A 16086-nucleotide genomic window follows, 5' to 3' on the forward strand; every position below is an offset into this window, starting at 1 on the left:
TTCCAGAGATTTATCACGGTGTGGCAGCGAACCCAGAGAGCCAGCCTCTGAAATAAAACGACGTGCTGGACTCAGACTGGAAATAAACCTGTAATGCTCCTTTGGTAGGGAATATTCCACCTCTTAGAGCTCTCTTCCCATTAAAACACACACCATGTTGTGTTTTTATATTAGAATCAGAGTAATGTTGTGGGCACAGACACAACATTTTCATGCCAAACAGGAATCAAATTGTACGGTCAGGTGGAAGTCAAAGCAAATACTTAAAGCGAGGAACCAAAAAGTTATTTCAGCTGCATCTTAGAAAATACACACACACAAAAAAAAAAAAATCATCTCCACACACACACACACACACACACACACACACACACACACTAACTGTACAAAGTGATTTATGCTCATGAAAACAGAGACAGCACCAACTGCCAACTCCTTTCAATAAAATGTTATTTTGCCTTGTTATTAAATCGGCCTTTTCAAATATATATAAATCATTATTCAATCAAAACAATGATTTTTGTTTTATTTATCACAAAACAATCCTGGTGGAGGCTGCAGAGCCCTGATAAGAGTCAGACAGACCAATGCCAGTCATTCGATCACTATCAGCCACAATCAGCGACTCAAAGGTCCGATTGTTCTTGACGGGAGAATGGTGCGGTTCTGTGCAGCCGTGTTTACGAGGCACGGAGGCCGAGGAAACTCTCTCCAGGTCAAGCTAACGTAGAGCCAAAATGTCACAGACAAAAAATATAAGTCACAAACAATCACAAGAGCCCAGTGACGAGTCTGTCCTTCGCTTATTGTTGAGATGCTTCATTCTGTTTTAGAATTAGAGAACGAATGAGGAAGATAAGAATAAAAATAAAAAGTTACAGCAACAGTTGTCTGAGATACGACTCAACCAGCTTTTTTCCCCAGAGCTTTCAACCATATCTCACAGTCTTCCTCAGCGGGCAGACTTGGCTCAGCTGTCATCATGTGACTTTGGAAACGGAACTTCGGTCACATGATCGCTGCTCCGTCCGCTGAGGAAGACCGTGACATGCGGTTGAAAGCCCCACAAAAAGCCAATAAGTGGGCCTTCTGTTGGGATTTTTCTCGTCCAACAGAATTAAAAGTTTACAAATGTTTTATAACTTTATAAACCAAAATCATCATTGAATCTCTACTACGACAGGCTGGTGGCTACGAGGAGAAATGGTCCATTACTGTCCGACTTGGGTTTTATTTTGGTAGCTCCAGGCATTAGCTGCATCCGATATGATAACATTGTATTTGTAAGGAACACAAGCCTTCAGACTGCTTGTAAACAAACCAACAGTTTAGCCACATGATCTAAACCATTTTATTTGGGAGATAAAAACAAAAGTGAGCACAACCAACTGCTACTTAGTTATTGGCCCATTAGACGTATTTTTAACAAATGTTTCTGCGTTCTGATATCGCAGTGATCCGAGGCGTGTAATGTAGGGCTGCGATTAACATTTATTATCTTAACAGTGAAAAAAAATGAATTAAAACCCAAAGTCATCTTCGCATATGTTGTTTTGTTCAAAGTAGTTCAGTTTACCATCATGCAAGACAAAGAAAAGCAGAAGGTGCAACAAACTGAGAAGCTCAAACTTGAAAAATCACCTAAACAGTGAATGCATCATCAAAATAGTTGCTTGATTCAATTTCTGTTAGCTGCTAACTGTTTCAGCTGATGTCTGCAGCAGCAGGAATCAAACTTGTAATAAAAGAAATAAGTAGTTTTAGCTTCAAGAGCTTGATACAAGAGAACTGATCATGTGGATTTAGGCTCGTAAACGACCGTACGGATCATATATGACCTTACCTTACACTCTCCATTGATGCAGATGTCCAGAGAGTCAGCCTGACACCGGGTGCCATCTATGACTGCAGGAGAGCGCTCTGTGTAGAAGTTATAGCCCTCTGCCAAGCAGTTCAGCGCACAGGGCTTAACACCACCTGGGTTACACAGAGTACACACAGACAAGAGCTCACGGTTATCTGCAGTACAGCCTGCACACACGAAACAGACAACATGACCTAATACACCCTAACAATACATAGAGACCAGCAAACACACTGCTGTTGTTCCAGGACTTGCAGCCAGCTCTGAAATCTCCTTTCGACTTGTTGACAATAATAATCATGTTGGGGGGGGGGGGGGGGGGGGGGGGGTGTAAAACCTCCGAACATGACGTCACCGCAAAAGCTGACACCATCAGAGACAACGCTGGCAACAGCTACACTGACATCCACACACAGGTTATCCGCTGTTTTTACACGACAGCTCGCAGCCCGCAGAGCGCTGTAAGTCAGGAGGTGATGGATTTGACAAAACAGACCCGCGTGATAAAGGAGATGTAACTTAAGCTCTTCCATCACTAAAAGAAAATAAAAGCTGTGTTTACATGCTTCAAACTCTTATCACTTTTACTTTGAGCTATTTGTGTTTTTAGTTAAGTGGATATTTTCCATGATCTGCAGACATCAAGGGGAGAACTTAGGGGGAGGGGGGGGAGGGGGTGACACAAGGCCCGCACTGCGAAACTCCTGCCAATATCTGTGATAGTACAATAGCATTTCCACTTATTCTGGCTCAGGCAGATAAGTGCTGATCCAGAATAGACCAAAGAATGAGCTGCAGTCCTTCTCCAGGGAGATTCTTGACATGAGCTGTGTCAGGACATCTGTCCAAAATGTAAAATCTTCCAGGCTGGACCAGCAGCAGGTCGACCGGAGAGGGTCTTCGAACACAGCACAGTGTAAAGGAATCCGAAGAATCCTTCCCACTGTTGGTGTTAACTACACTGAGGGCGGCCTGCGGGCTGTCATTTGTGACACACACAAAAAAAAAAAAAAAAAAAAAAAAGGATGACAGCAAAGTTTTACAGCTCAGCACTGAAAAACAGAGAGACTGGATGTATGAAATGTTCAGGAGCGAGTGCTTCAAACCTGTAACTTAAGTGTTTATTAAGTGAGGAATTACACAGCACTGAATTAAAGCGAGTCGCACCACAGGAAGTAGTTCACATATAGAGATTATTACTAAATATTTACACCCACTAACCTCCAGGTGTAACTGTTGAGCAGCTAAATGAAGCAGCTAATGGAAAAAAGAGTAACCGTAGCTTTGTAGCATACGACCTGTTTAGACTGCAGACTAAAAGACGTACACGGAAATAAAAACATGACACAAACTACAAAATGTCGTGCTAATAATGTCAGACAGACGTAACGGCTAGCTAAATAGCTTCGGTTAGCTTAGCATAATAGGATATTTCCCAGTCATTTAAATTACAATGCAGAAAAATGACACACCACATGCCTCAAACTAGCTACAACCCCTAAATGTACCGTGGTTTGTCATAGTTTCATAGCTGCCCCCCTTTAATGATCCAATCACATCCCCGGTCATGAACTCACCACCGGTGTAAGGCTTCCAGTTGTAGTATTTCCCACGGAAAGGCATGCTGTCGAAATCGGCGCACTGCTTCTCTCGGAAGTCCCGAGATCCCACAGGACAGGCCTGCGAAAAGGAAGAGTTAATATTTTACAACAGTGAGACGCTAACATTGATTTTCAACAGCCTGTTTATGACTAATCAGTGCGGCTGCTTCAAGCATCCAGTGGCTTTCTTTCACTTCTGTACTTGCATGAATTATCCAATTATCTTCAGTTAGCTTCAAATCATCACAGAGATCCATCAGATGGAGAAAGACCGACTTTTCTACTATGACATACATCTGTTGTTTTGCCTCTTTATATTTCATACACTCGTTGTCTTTGATGTGGATCAAGAGTTCATGTTTATTTATGATATAAATGTCACAGTGGCTAAAACATTGTCGTTTATTTTTTGCATGTTATTACCATTAAAAAAAATCATTTCTATTAAAAAAGTAAGTAACAAAAAGAAAAAGAAACTTTCTTGAGTTGTTTAATCCATCACAATGAACATCAAACCTGCATCACTTTGTTGCCGAGGTCGCATTATTGTCGCAGAGTTTTGCTGACTGGTCGTTTGCTGTGATTGATTACAGAGCTCCGACAGGTTTAAAGCGTCTGCCAATCGATTTTATTATCACATAGAAATTAATAAAAGACAACGAATGCCTCAAACCACAGGGAAATGTGATTTGTGTTAAAGCAGCTAAAGCTTGCGAGCTCACTGGTGTGGTTCTTTAAAATCTGCTAGCTAGCATGCTGTTACCATTTGAGTAAGTGAATTATCTGCTGAGAGTCTTTCTTTATTCTGGGAAGTTTTTATTTGCACAGACAACATCATTATTAATAACTGGACAAAGTCTGTCTAAAATGTCACATTTTATTTTCAGACACTAAAACAGACTTGTTTCTTGGAATTCCTAATTGAGAAAAGTGTGTTTTGCATTTGGAGAGATTGCTTTGTTTTCATGTGTGGATTTATGATGGATAATGAAGCACTTCTTTGGCCGGGTAATTAGAAACATAAACTGAGCCAGAGGAGGTAGAAACCCAGCGCAGCTCAGCTCAGCACAGGCTGGTGCAGACCTGGTTCTGGCTCTGGTTCTGGCTCTGGTTCCGGACTGACTTATCTGTGATGGGACTCCGCTGTGTGGATGTTGCTCCAGTAAGAGGAGGTAAAAAGTGGAAAAGAAGCACTTTATTGGTGTGAAAAGGTCCTTAGAAACCCCAAAACACTCTCCCCCAGGACAAATAAAAGCTCTCAGGTCAAAGCTGTATTTCACATGCTGAAAGCGTTCCACGTTTGGAGCGGGCCACAGGGAGGCCGAGCCACTTTCATTACCACTCAAGTGTTTCGCCAATATGGCAGCTTTCAACTTGCACATCAAACATGCAGATTGAGTCAGAAGAGACTAAATAATATTATTACAAGTGTGTGTTGAAATGACAACAAAGGCTCAAATGAGATTTACACGTGTTTAAAGGAAGAAAGGAAAAAAACTTTAATGGGGCTGAAAGCGAGAATTATTTTCATTTTGAATTAACCTGTTGAATATCTTTTGATTAATAAAATATAAAAATGTCTTAGAACATTAGTCCAAAACCCGGAGAGAAAAGCACCGAAGCCTTCTCATTTAAACAGCTGGAAGCAGAGCTCGGTTCTGCTCGGAGTTCCTTCTTCATGAATGACTTAAATGATTTATAGATTATCAAAACTTTGGTCTCTGTTGATTGACTTACCAGCACTTTATATTATATTGATGAATTTACATGTAATGAGGAGGACTAGAGAAGCTGTTGGAGGAGCTTCGCTCCAGACTGAAATATCTCAACAGCGTCTGAACGCACTGACGCGAACTTTGGTAGAGATGTTCGTGGTGCGCAGACGATTAATCTTGATAACTCATAATAGATCCTCTGATTTTTCCTGCGGCGCCGACAGCAGGTCAAAGCTTTCACTTCAGTACTAATGGAAGTACATCACTAAACTGTTGGAGCGGCCCTTTAATCTCAGTTATGACCTGCGTCAAATGGGCCTGGAGCCAATCAATGAAGCTTTATGCTAACGGGAGCAGCCTTTTCATATGAAGCAACTTTCCACACGGCAAACATAGTAGTAAAAGGGAAGGGAGGGAGGCACCATTAACAAATATCTGAGCACTGATCAGTGTAAAAATAGCCGGGATATAAACATCAATCTATGTGTGTGTGTGTGTGTGTGTGTGTGTGTGTGTGAGAGAGAGAGAGTATGTATCATTGTATCTACATCTGGTGCTTTTTCTCTCTCTACTTCACACACACACACACGCACACACACATTTCCCTGGACAAGGTGTGGTCAGTGTGATGAAATAGCGGTTAGGGGTGTTGTTTGTTTTCCAAAGAAAACACTCAGTGCTTGCTCTCAGCTGTTATTTTTAAGACTTGCGGTTAAATGTCCACCAGGGCCCTAACTATTTCAATTTTCACCTTGTGAAAAAAACGGCCACCTAGAAATAGTTGAACAGAGATCTCAACTTGCAGCCATGTTAAATATTTGTTTAAAGCGTTGCTCCAGACCTCAAAAAAAAAAAAAGAAAAAGGGGGGGCGGGGGGTCTGTGAATTGCTTTTCATGAAATACACTCTGAAACGGTCATCGCCGTCGACTCGAGTGAGATGTCACAAACAATATGTGAACTATAACGTGACGATACAGAGACGGATCGACCCAAAAGTCACCAGGGGGAATATTGATTCACAGCCTGTGCGTTTTTATCATCGTCTATCCGGCGTTCCAGGAAGAAAGCGTGTCAGACAGATTAAAGGTGCTGTGATGCTGCTCGCCGCTTTCTGTGAAGCCTTCTCCTCAACAGAACAAGTTCTGCAGCATCAGGCAAAATCCATCCCAGGTCAGAACGCCCCAACAAGACCAGCCACCTCAGTCACTTTATATTGAATCATTATTTAATCATGCACTTTAATTAGACATTATCCGTTTGATAATCTGTGTTTTTATACTGTTCCTGTTCTTTCTTATTATGCTTCTAATTTTATTCTTCTTATATTTCTGTTAAGATGAATTACCTCTGTATCGTTATCACAAAAATAAAAGTGCTCTACTGTCTAATTTTTGACTGATGCTCAGTTGTAGAATCTGTTATTAACTCTAAATTAAAATATAGATTAAATTTGTCCTCGGCCCTGAGTAGTGTCTGCAGGGATTCATTTTAGGCCCCAGTGCAGTTATTCCATATTATTATTATATCAGATTAAAAACACCGTTACATTCAGTGTTAACTTAACTTTACTGCCGTACTGTGTGTCGCAGCATTACATCAGCTCAATGTTTCTATGGTGAAATTAGCTTCAACGCTAATCTATCATCATAATGTTGCAGGTTATCAAGTTATCAATATTATTTATTTTCTTCACAAGCAATCACTAAACTAGATCCTTTTGATTTGGTCCCTTTGTCATTCACGTTGACATCATTATATTCATCTAATCATAATATAATTTGGAATAATCAGCTTGTTACACAATAATAGTCCCACATCATACGAGACTGAACTGTGTGTAATAGTGTAACTAACCAGATGACGTTTGAACTTTATTCTGCTACCGTGACTACAACGACACATAAACCATGATCTGTATTCGTCCGCCATTCAAATGTAGGTGCGAGGTGATGACAGGCGGCGGACATCCTCACTTCTTTGTTGCTGAAATAATATATAAGGGCAGTAGGGCAGGGTGGCTTGTATGCGGCCTGAGCGGCGAAACCCAGGGCGAAAAATATCCCTCACTGTTGCTCATTAAGCTCGTTGCTGTGAGTGCACAGTGATAATTAAAGGCGACTCAGATGAGTGACTCAGATCTTCTCTCATTTGGAAGATGGCGGCTGCTCAGTAAGAACAATGTTCAGAGAGGCTTCAGCAGGAAAACTGTAAATCCACGGTGGATATTAAGCCTTCCTCTAAATACCAAATAAAACTAAGAAAAATGAGGAAACTCACGTCGGTGTTACAGGATCTGTAGCGTTTCCTCTCTCCAAGACAGTACTTGCCTCCTCCAGACGGACTGAGAGACACAGGAGAGTTGAATGAGCAGGGAAATTGAAAAGTGAGAGGACATGACATCTTCAACACATCAGCAAGAATTCACAAATCACAAATTTTCCTCAGAGAAATCACCTTTGGGATGAAGCGAGTACATTAGGAAAAAGCTTGGTGATAGCGGGTCGTGAAACAGGCCTTAAAGAGAAGAAGAAAAAAGAAAAAACCTCTGCCAGAAGTCTGTCTGCGTTTGCTGCTTTGCCAATGATTCATTCATGAAGTCCAAGCTGTTCTGAAAGCTCCTGAGTGTGACATGACATTTAGTTTTGGGAGAGAGACTGAAGCGAGTAACCTCAGAGCGATTCTCTCTACTCGCCTCACGTCTGCTACGTCTCTGTAAAGGAAGGGTTTGTTTTCCTGCTCTTATCATCCTCTGCCTTCCTCTCACCTTCATCAGCCTCCTTTCCCTCCATCACTATTTCCACTTCACTGAAAACCCCTGAGACTTGCTCCGTAATGAACGTGTTAAAGGTCCGACTGTGTTTTCTCTGCCTCCCTCCTCCTCTCTGCGCTGATGCCTGAGCGGCAGAGCGATCACCTTACACAGGTGTTCCACATTATGCCGGTGCCTTCTCCTCTTCCCCCCCCCACCACCACCTCCCCCATCCCTCTCTTTTTTCTCCCCTTCCCTCTGGTTCACCCTGGCTCTTTTCTCGTGTCTTCTCATGACGTGTTTCACGTAATATCTAGCTTCCAAAAAAAAAAAAAAAGGAATGCAAAGACGAGAGATGGATAAAGAGCCCAGACGTCTAGCTGCCAGACGAAGATGCTCTGGACAGCGATTTGTCTGGTGAGGACACATGGGAGGCCTTAAAACAAAACTACGCAGCACTATAATCTACAGTACAGAGCGAGCTGTGTCTTTCTTTTAACTGCACATGCTCCGTCACTGAGTCCGTCTCAAACTGCGTGAGGATAAAAACTGACCTAGAAGCAGCCGTCACGGATTGAAACTGAAGCTGGAGCCTTAATATTCATCATGATATTGTTGTTATTGCGCCAAAAAGCAGCTAATGTGGTACAGCATTTGTATTTAGAATGATTTTAATGGGGTGTGTTTGCCTTGACTGACAGGCGCAACAGTGTCTGACGCTCTGAAGTAATGGTCGCCCACCTCAGATCCACCCGGGCTTTCGCCCCTTTGCTCAAATGTAGATTTTTCCGACGGTGGTAACTGATGCAGATGGAGGTGAGCAGCAAATCCAGGCTTCAAATCAACTCTTTCAAAGCCCCATGTGCAGCATCACAGCCACTATGTTTATATTTTTCATGTGCCGTATACATTTTGCTGAGGTTTACATGCTGAACTTGTTAACAAACCAGCAGTTACAGAGCAGCAGTATTATTTATCCATCTGGTGTCGTGAGCCTGCAGACCTGGGGAAGGTAAATCCAGGATTCCCTCTCTTTTAGCTCCGTTTTTGGTCTCCACCAACTCACAAATCAAACATCTGGCCCTCCAGCTGCTACATGCTCCACGATGTTCTTCAGCTGCTCTCTCACTGTGTCCGTCTGCTGCTCGCTGCAGAGCAGAGGGACGTGAGCGGGAACCAGAACAGTAAAGTTGTGGGTCGGACGGATAAACAACGAGTTGAAACTTTAGATCCGGGTGTTAATTCTCTGTAGATTCGATTTAGCATTGACGTTTGATTGTTATTCTAAAAATATTGATTACAGCCAGTGGTGAGAAATGTCTCGTGAACACAGTGCAACAGTAGCACAATTAGCAAACATTAGCTGACCATAAACTACTGGTCACACCAGACTAAGAAAGGCTGTAGTGCACCTTTAGTTATTTCTTCTTTCAAAAGTTCCATGATCTCACGTTACAGGCCTCATGAAACCAAAACATAATCAATCCCTTCCTTTCTATGAAGTCCATTTATGTCTCCTTTCTTTCTCCAAAACCTGATACATCACATTTAAGAAGTGAGGATAAGCATTTGATGGGATCTTTAAAGCCCTGTGTGACGGACTCGTGCATCCTGCCTGGTGCTTGCAGATCGCAATGGATCAATATGAAAGAGTACTGAGATTGTTAAGTTGAAAAAACAAGTGGAAAAAAGAAAAGTTAACACTTTAAGAAAACATCATCACATTGAGCTTAAAAGGACAAAATATTAAGGCTGTATTTCGCTCCAAAGGACGGAGAGATTCACTGTAAATGTTCCAGTACTCTAATTATCACTACTCCCACTCAGATGTAACACACATCCGCACACACACACACAAACACACACCTGTAGGCAGGACCTGGATGTGTGTGTTCAGCTTGCTGTGGCTTACTTTGCCTACTTACGCTGGGCTGTCACAGTGCCTCATGGAGGAGGATACACCGCCCCCACAGGTCCTGCTGCACTCCCCCCACAGCGACCAGGGCCCCCAGCCTCCGTCCACACTCTGAGGCCAGGTACCAAACGCAACACACTCCCCCTGGTAGCACCACTGGCCGGGGAGGAGCAGAAGCACAGACAGACAAGGGGTGGAGGGGGGGAGGGGGGAGAGACTTTGGTTATTATATATTATTGAATCATTTCTTTACAACAACAAAAAAAAAAACACAGAGACACATTAGAGTCTTCAGTTAAGGTGAGACTCACAATAACATACAGAACACTCAGGTGTCAGTTTTACAGGTTTCCAACAGTTATGAGCTCAGTGTGAATTTATGTGCATCTGTATATAATGAAATGTAGACTACGCAAAACCGTCCAGGCTGTTTTTCCTTCAGCGACACATTCTCTCTCTCTCTCTCTCCCTCCGTCTCTCTTTAAAAACACACACAAAGAGTAAATTGTGATCACACCGTCGCCCACCCTATAATTTCATTTCCGCATTAGTCCTGTTATTTCTTCTCTCTCACCTGTCATTTTCCATTTTGTTATTGCTGCCCTGGTTTCCTCCTCGTTGAGCTTTATTTTATTGTTGTGCAGTTTATGTGACTCAATTCACTCTGGTCCTGCTTGTAGTTACAGGAATATTTTTATTTTATGTTTGTTTCATTGCAGCAAAACTAAGAAATAACACAATCTACCTCCTAAAGAAGAAATGTTAAATTCATAAGCAATACAGTCAGGGGTTTTTCTGCTATAGCCTTAAAGGTCCTATATCATCTAAAGGTCTGTGTCCATGTGTAGTGTGATTATAGATCAGCTCTAGCTTCTATATTAATACTGTGAAAGTATCAAAGCCTCAGTCCACAGAGAAATGCACACAGCCTGTATTCAGAAACTGAGCCTTAAAACCAGCCGTCAGGACTTCTGGAACTTTGTGATGTCACAACAAAGCAGTCACCAAGCCCCGCCCACCTGGACCCACCATCCAAACCTTGCAGGATTTGGTTTCTCTGAGTGTTTTTACCTGAAATCTGCTTTATTTTTATTGGATCACTCAGAAAACAGTCAGCCAATCAGAAGAGAGGCTCAGAGCCTCCTCTCTTCTTATTGGCTCACCGACCTGTTGTTGCTAGAGCTGCAGAGAGAAGCCTGAGAGAGGAGATGTAAAACTACACTGAGATAGTTTTTGGTTCTGAAAACCACAAATATATCTTCTTATGGATCAACACTTCAAAATAAAACACAGGATAAGAGTAAAACATGGGACCTTGAATCTAATATGACCTATAACTTATGGTGGCTAATGTTAGCTAATGCTAGCAAACGTCAGGTAACTATTGCTGAATTACAGACATTATTGAATCAGTTCACTGACTGTTTTTTTGCATTTGGCATTGTTCAATATTTGACACTTGTGGCTGTTTAAAGCAGGTGGGTCGGGATGTGTTTAGCCTAGCTTAGCTTAAAGACAGAGTCAACCTGGCCTCTGTCCAAACTTCAAAAACACACAAAATTCAAAAGCTTTTTAATTAACATGTTGAATTCTTTTTTTGTTTTAACGTAAAAACAACAATTTTTGCTTTTAAGGCGGAGTTACATGATATGACCATTTCTCGGTAGTCAAGCAAGTCAAACAAAACGAGACATCTGAAGACATCATCTTGGACATTTTTCACGACTTTCTGATTTTTATTTTATTTTATTTTATATTAACTGTCCGAGCAGTGAAAGCTAATAAGGAGATTTCCCTGAACACTGGAGTATTCCTTTAATCTGTGCATTTTCTTGTCTCATTTAAACAAAACTTTCTTTCCTCAAAGCATCATGTTTCCAAAGCTTTTGGTTTAATGTTTGCAGTGTACTGTGTGGTGTTTTCAGAGGCAGGTGAGGGATGGAAAGCACTGCCCGGCGTGTCAGGAGTGTTTTAAGCCTCATGTTAAGCTGCCCAGAGATCCAGAGGGAAGAAGGGATCAGAGACAGCCCTTTGTCTCTCCAACTGTGTCAGTAGGTTAAGAACCCAGAGAGACTGGGACAGTCAAGGTGAGGGCTACGTTGGGCCACTGTCCTCTTTCTCAGAATTACTCATTCACGTCCTGAGACGCTGTCTAAACAAGATTAGCCGTGGGAGAGAGGAGAGAGGAGACAGAGAGATGGGGAGAAGGACGGAGGGATCAGGACACAGGAGGGAGGAAGATAAACTCTGCTTTCTGCAACAACCCTGGAGTATATATCTTTGAGTCAATCTGAACACAGTAAAAACCTTTAAAAAAAACACTTCTCTCTGTTGGTCAGTTTCTGCCTCTCTCCCTCCTCCCTCTGCCCCCTCCCCCCATCCTCTGCCTCCCTCTCTCCCTCTCTCCCTGCTCCTGTTGGAAGGGCCTCTCTCCATTACACGCTGGGTGAGAAATGGCTGACATTCATATTCCTTTGAAGCTGTCCCCGGCAGGGGCAGACAGGGTATGCCACTGGCTCTCCTAAAGCTGTTCCAAAAGCTGTTCCAAAGCCCCCCAGGCTCAACCTGGGGCCCCCTGTGTTGTCCAGGACCCTGTCCGTGGGCCCCGGCCCTCAAAGGCTCCACTGAGCTAATGGTAATCACGGGTGACAGCTCGTGACACTCTCCTATTCTTCCCTTTTAGACCTCGGACCATCCAGTGACAATGGCTGCCATAATCCGTGTTAAAACTGTCTCTCCTAACCTGGCTGGCATCAACAGTGGGCTGATGACCTAAAGCCTGGCCTGCTTGCGTGTGTGTGCATGTGTGTGTGTGTGTGTGTGGTAGCACATTGCATGAGTGCACACTCAGGGAACAGTACCCCTTCCCAGAGTGGAACAGATGCAAGCTGAGGCAGTGAGGTACCACTACTGAAGTGCTCATTTCACATTAGCAGGTACTGCACTGTGTGAGCAGTGGCTGAAGGGTTGCTCCATGCACATTACAAAAAGATATATCTGTGGTGGGATCCAGCCACGCTGATAGGTTTGGTTTTATTTGCGATTATCAGAATTTAATTTATTTGAATTCTAAGATTTCTGCCTCCTTTCAAAAAGATGAGGTCATTTCATTTGTTTGTGTTAAAAAATGACATTAAAAAAAATGCAACATCTCTTCCAAGAAACAAACTCCCACTTACTCTGACAATCAGCAGAAGGAGCTTTCAAGAGATTTTCATGGGGACTATTTCTTGGGTAGAAAGTAGCGCCACTGAAATGTGCTCGCAGGTCTGTGGATTATCCAAAGGCCTGATCACACCAGCATTAGTTGTGTCTGAATTTTGGACTGAGATCAACTCAACTTTATTGAGCGTTTTAACTATTCTGTTAACAACAACAACAAGTCTGCAAGAACTACGACCGACTTGAAGGTGTTATTGTAATTGCTCAGGGGTCTCCTATCAGTTGGACGTGCCCCGCAAAACCTCCAGTGGAAGGTCACCCAAGAGGTCTCCTGATCAGATGCCTAAACCGCCTCCACCGGCTCCATTCAGGGTGAAGGAGGAGCCGCTCTACTCCCTCCGCATGTCTGAGCTCCCTGCCCTAACTGTAAGGAATCCTAATTCTTTCTGCACCCACAGCTCATGACATCAGCTGAGAGTTTGAACGTAGATCGAATGGTGTTCAGGCTGGAATCCACGTCGCTCCTCGTGGATCTGAAGTCTCTCGGCGTTAAGCTTTCCCAGCGAGGCCGAGCAGCACCCTTTTAAAAAATACGTGGACCTGCACACGCTCCCGTCTGTCAATTCATCCATCAAACATCAACAAATTGGGGGGGGGGGGTCCAATTACAAGTTCCCATAGTCCAAGATGACGTCTCCAACTGTCTTGTTTTATTCAAGTAAAACCTTAAACCCCAAAATAAGAGTTTGTAATCACAGAGGACCGAGAAAGTCAGAAAGTTTATGGATATTTTTTGGCATTTTTGCTTAATTAAACAACTAATCGATTATCAAAATAACCTGTGATTCATTTTCTGTTGATTATTTGCTATTAACTGTCAACAAAAACCTATTTGTCTGCAATGTTTTGAGTTGGAGGAAGAAAACCCCCTAAAATCCCACCGACGCCACTCGGAGTAATCTAGAAAGGATGGACGTTTGTTTTTGGTAATTCAGGTGAACCGTTAACTGAAGGGGAGACACTCGGTGACTTACCCCTTTCTCGATGCTGCCGGTCTGGCACAGAGTCCCCTCTGCAGCCGGGATACTGTTTGTTACACAGCGGTTGCTTTTGCTAAGGCACCAGAGCTCTCTACACACTTCCTAGGAAAGAAGGCAAAAGCAAGTTGGTCAGAATAAATCAATTCAGCAGACTCGGGGGGGGTGAGAATGATAAATCAGTAGGCTTTGGTGTTTTGTTTTTTCTTCTCCACTTTGACAGCTGTGAGATAAATAATTTAAAAAAAAACATCATAAACAGCATGAAATTCATCGACAAACCTACACGATTCCAGATCAAACCAGAGGATGAGAGGGAGTCGGCGAGACTGCTCGGAGGCATCTCACTTCAAGAGCCCATGTGCTTTGGATCATAGTGCATCTTGAGCAATATGCCAAGGGTCACTGGGTGCTCTTAATGTTCTCTTATGAGAAATGAAGAGTCAGCTGGATCAACACCATGACTAACGTTTGCTCACGTTCACCTCAGGACCACACGGGACCGTGACATCAGTTCAAGAAATCCCATTTCTACTTCTTAGGGGAAATCAAGAGTGAGCAATAGGCCTCCCAAGTCTCAGATAAAGACGACTTGTAGGCCTAACAAATATCTTTAGTATTACTGAGTGGTCTGAACAAACATCATATCTCTGTCCTCTCCTCCTCACTCCTCAGTCTGGGACAGAAGGAGAATCCATTTAGATTATTGCAGGAATGGAGAGTGTTTGAGAGACAGAGAGAGAGAGAGAGAGAGAGAGAGAGAGATAGTGGGGAGACAGCACTAAGTTGCCCCCAAATAAATAAAAGCATAAAGTGAACACATGTTACAAGGACAGCTCGGCACAACCTCGCATTAGATTTCCCATTAAACCCGACTGGGTCGACTTGCGTTTCGACTTCAAAGGCTTTTTACAGGACAATTGTTGAACGGCAGAAGAGCAGCCCCCCCATGAAAAAGAGTTATGATCCCACGCACAGATTCTGACCCCCGGGGTCAGTAAATACGCCACGGCCCTGCAGCTCCCTGAGCCTATCCAGATTAAATAAAGCGGCAAACTGCCACTCTCTGGTTGCAGCGACTCCCCTCTGCCAGCTGGTTTCAATAAACCGCCCCACCGCTCCATTCACTATCTCAGCCCTGCTGAAAGGTCAGCGGCCCGGGCCCTAACCAACATGGATGTGGGCCTGATGGATTTATGCTAAGAGGGAACAGGACGGCGAGGGGCAGGGGCGCTCAGCGAGGGCCTCGCTAATATAGTCATCAAAGGTTGTTTGTTTTTAATACCTTCAGCTTCCAGTGTCGCTCCGGTTTGAAAAACACTCAGGATTTTATAGTGTCGCTGAGAAGCGGGAAGAAGTCACTAAAAAACAAATTATTGCTATAAATGACGCTAATTTCCTCTCTTGATGTCTGTGTTACTTTTCCCGCCTCTCACACGGTCTCACGCTGTGATTCACAGTCGGTGACACCGCTGCGGTTCAAGGATCTCTGAAGTCTCTGAATTTTATTTGAAGGTCCTTGAAGGCATCATGGGCCATATTGAGTGAAATGTTGCTGTTACGTTGAACGGGTGGTTCCCAGATAAGAGATATAATATCAATATTTTAGTTTGATTTGTGAGAAGTTAAAGTTTATTTTCCCCTTCGTGTTATTTAAACTGGTTTATAGTTGTTGTAATCTCAGTCTGGCATTAGCACCACTAGAGTCCTGCAGCCTGCATGGTCTGAAAGTAGTTTAACGCTATATGTAATAAATTGAAATGTTATTTTTTATCTTGTTAGTCAACAGTTATCACTTCCTGTGCGTCGAACATACTAGTCCCTTGTTAATCTCACTGGAATGAAGCAGGCGCCGACTGATGAGAATGTAGTCTCACTTATCATTTGGGAAAACCTCCAAAAGTTATGAAAAAGTCTCACAAGCTGCCCAAAACCATATTTCGTCAATCAATCGTTCCTTTCTCTGATATTGATTCTGATATTTCACAAGAAACGACGCAATAATTAGAAATAAAACGTGTAGAGAAAATCATCTCATGACT

The 16086-nt window shown here is 43.0% G+C and overlaps 1 protein-coding gene across 1 annotated transcript in view; it reads right to left on the reverse strand.

Moving 5' to 3' along the window:
* adamts6 (ADAM metallopeptidase with thrombospondin type 1 motif, 6) overlaps positions 1–16086 on the reverse strand; it is a 61650-nt gene that overhangs the window by 17934 nt on the left and 27630 nt on the right. The window contains exons 12-16 of the mRNA XM_056404184.1: positions 14042–14149; positions 9856–10001; positions 7459–7522; positions 3442–3544; positions 1844–1977 (exon numbers count right to left, since the gene is read on the reverse strand). Coding sequence (XP_056260159.1) covers positions 1844–1977; positions 3442–3544; positions 7459–7522; positions 9856–10001; positions 14042–14149 — 555 coding nt within the window. The remainder of the gene's footprint in view (positions 1–1843; positions 1978–3441; positions 3545–7458; positions 7523–9855; positions 10002–14041; positions 14150–16086) is intronic.

This window comes from Seriola aureovittata, chromosome 18, assembly GCF_021018895.1.
Source record: "Seriola aureovittata isolate HTS-2021-v1 ecotype China chromosome 18, ASM2101889v1, whole genome shotgun sequence".
NCBI classification, from domain to species: Eukaryota; Metazoa; Chordata; class Actinopteri; order Carangiformes; family Carangidae; genus Seriola; species Seriola aureovittata.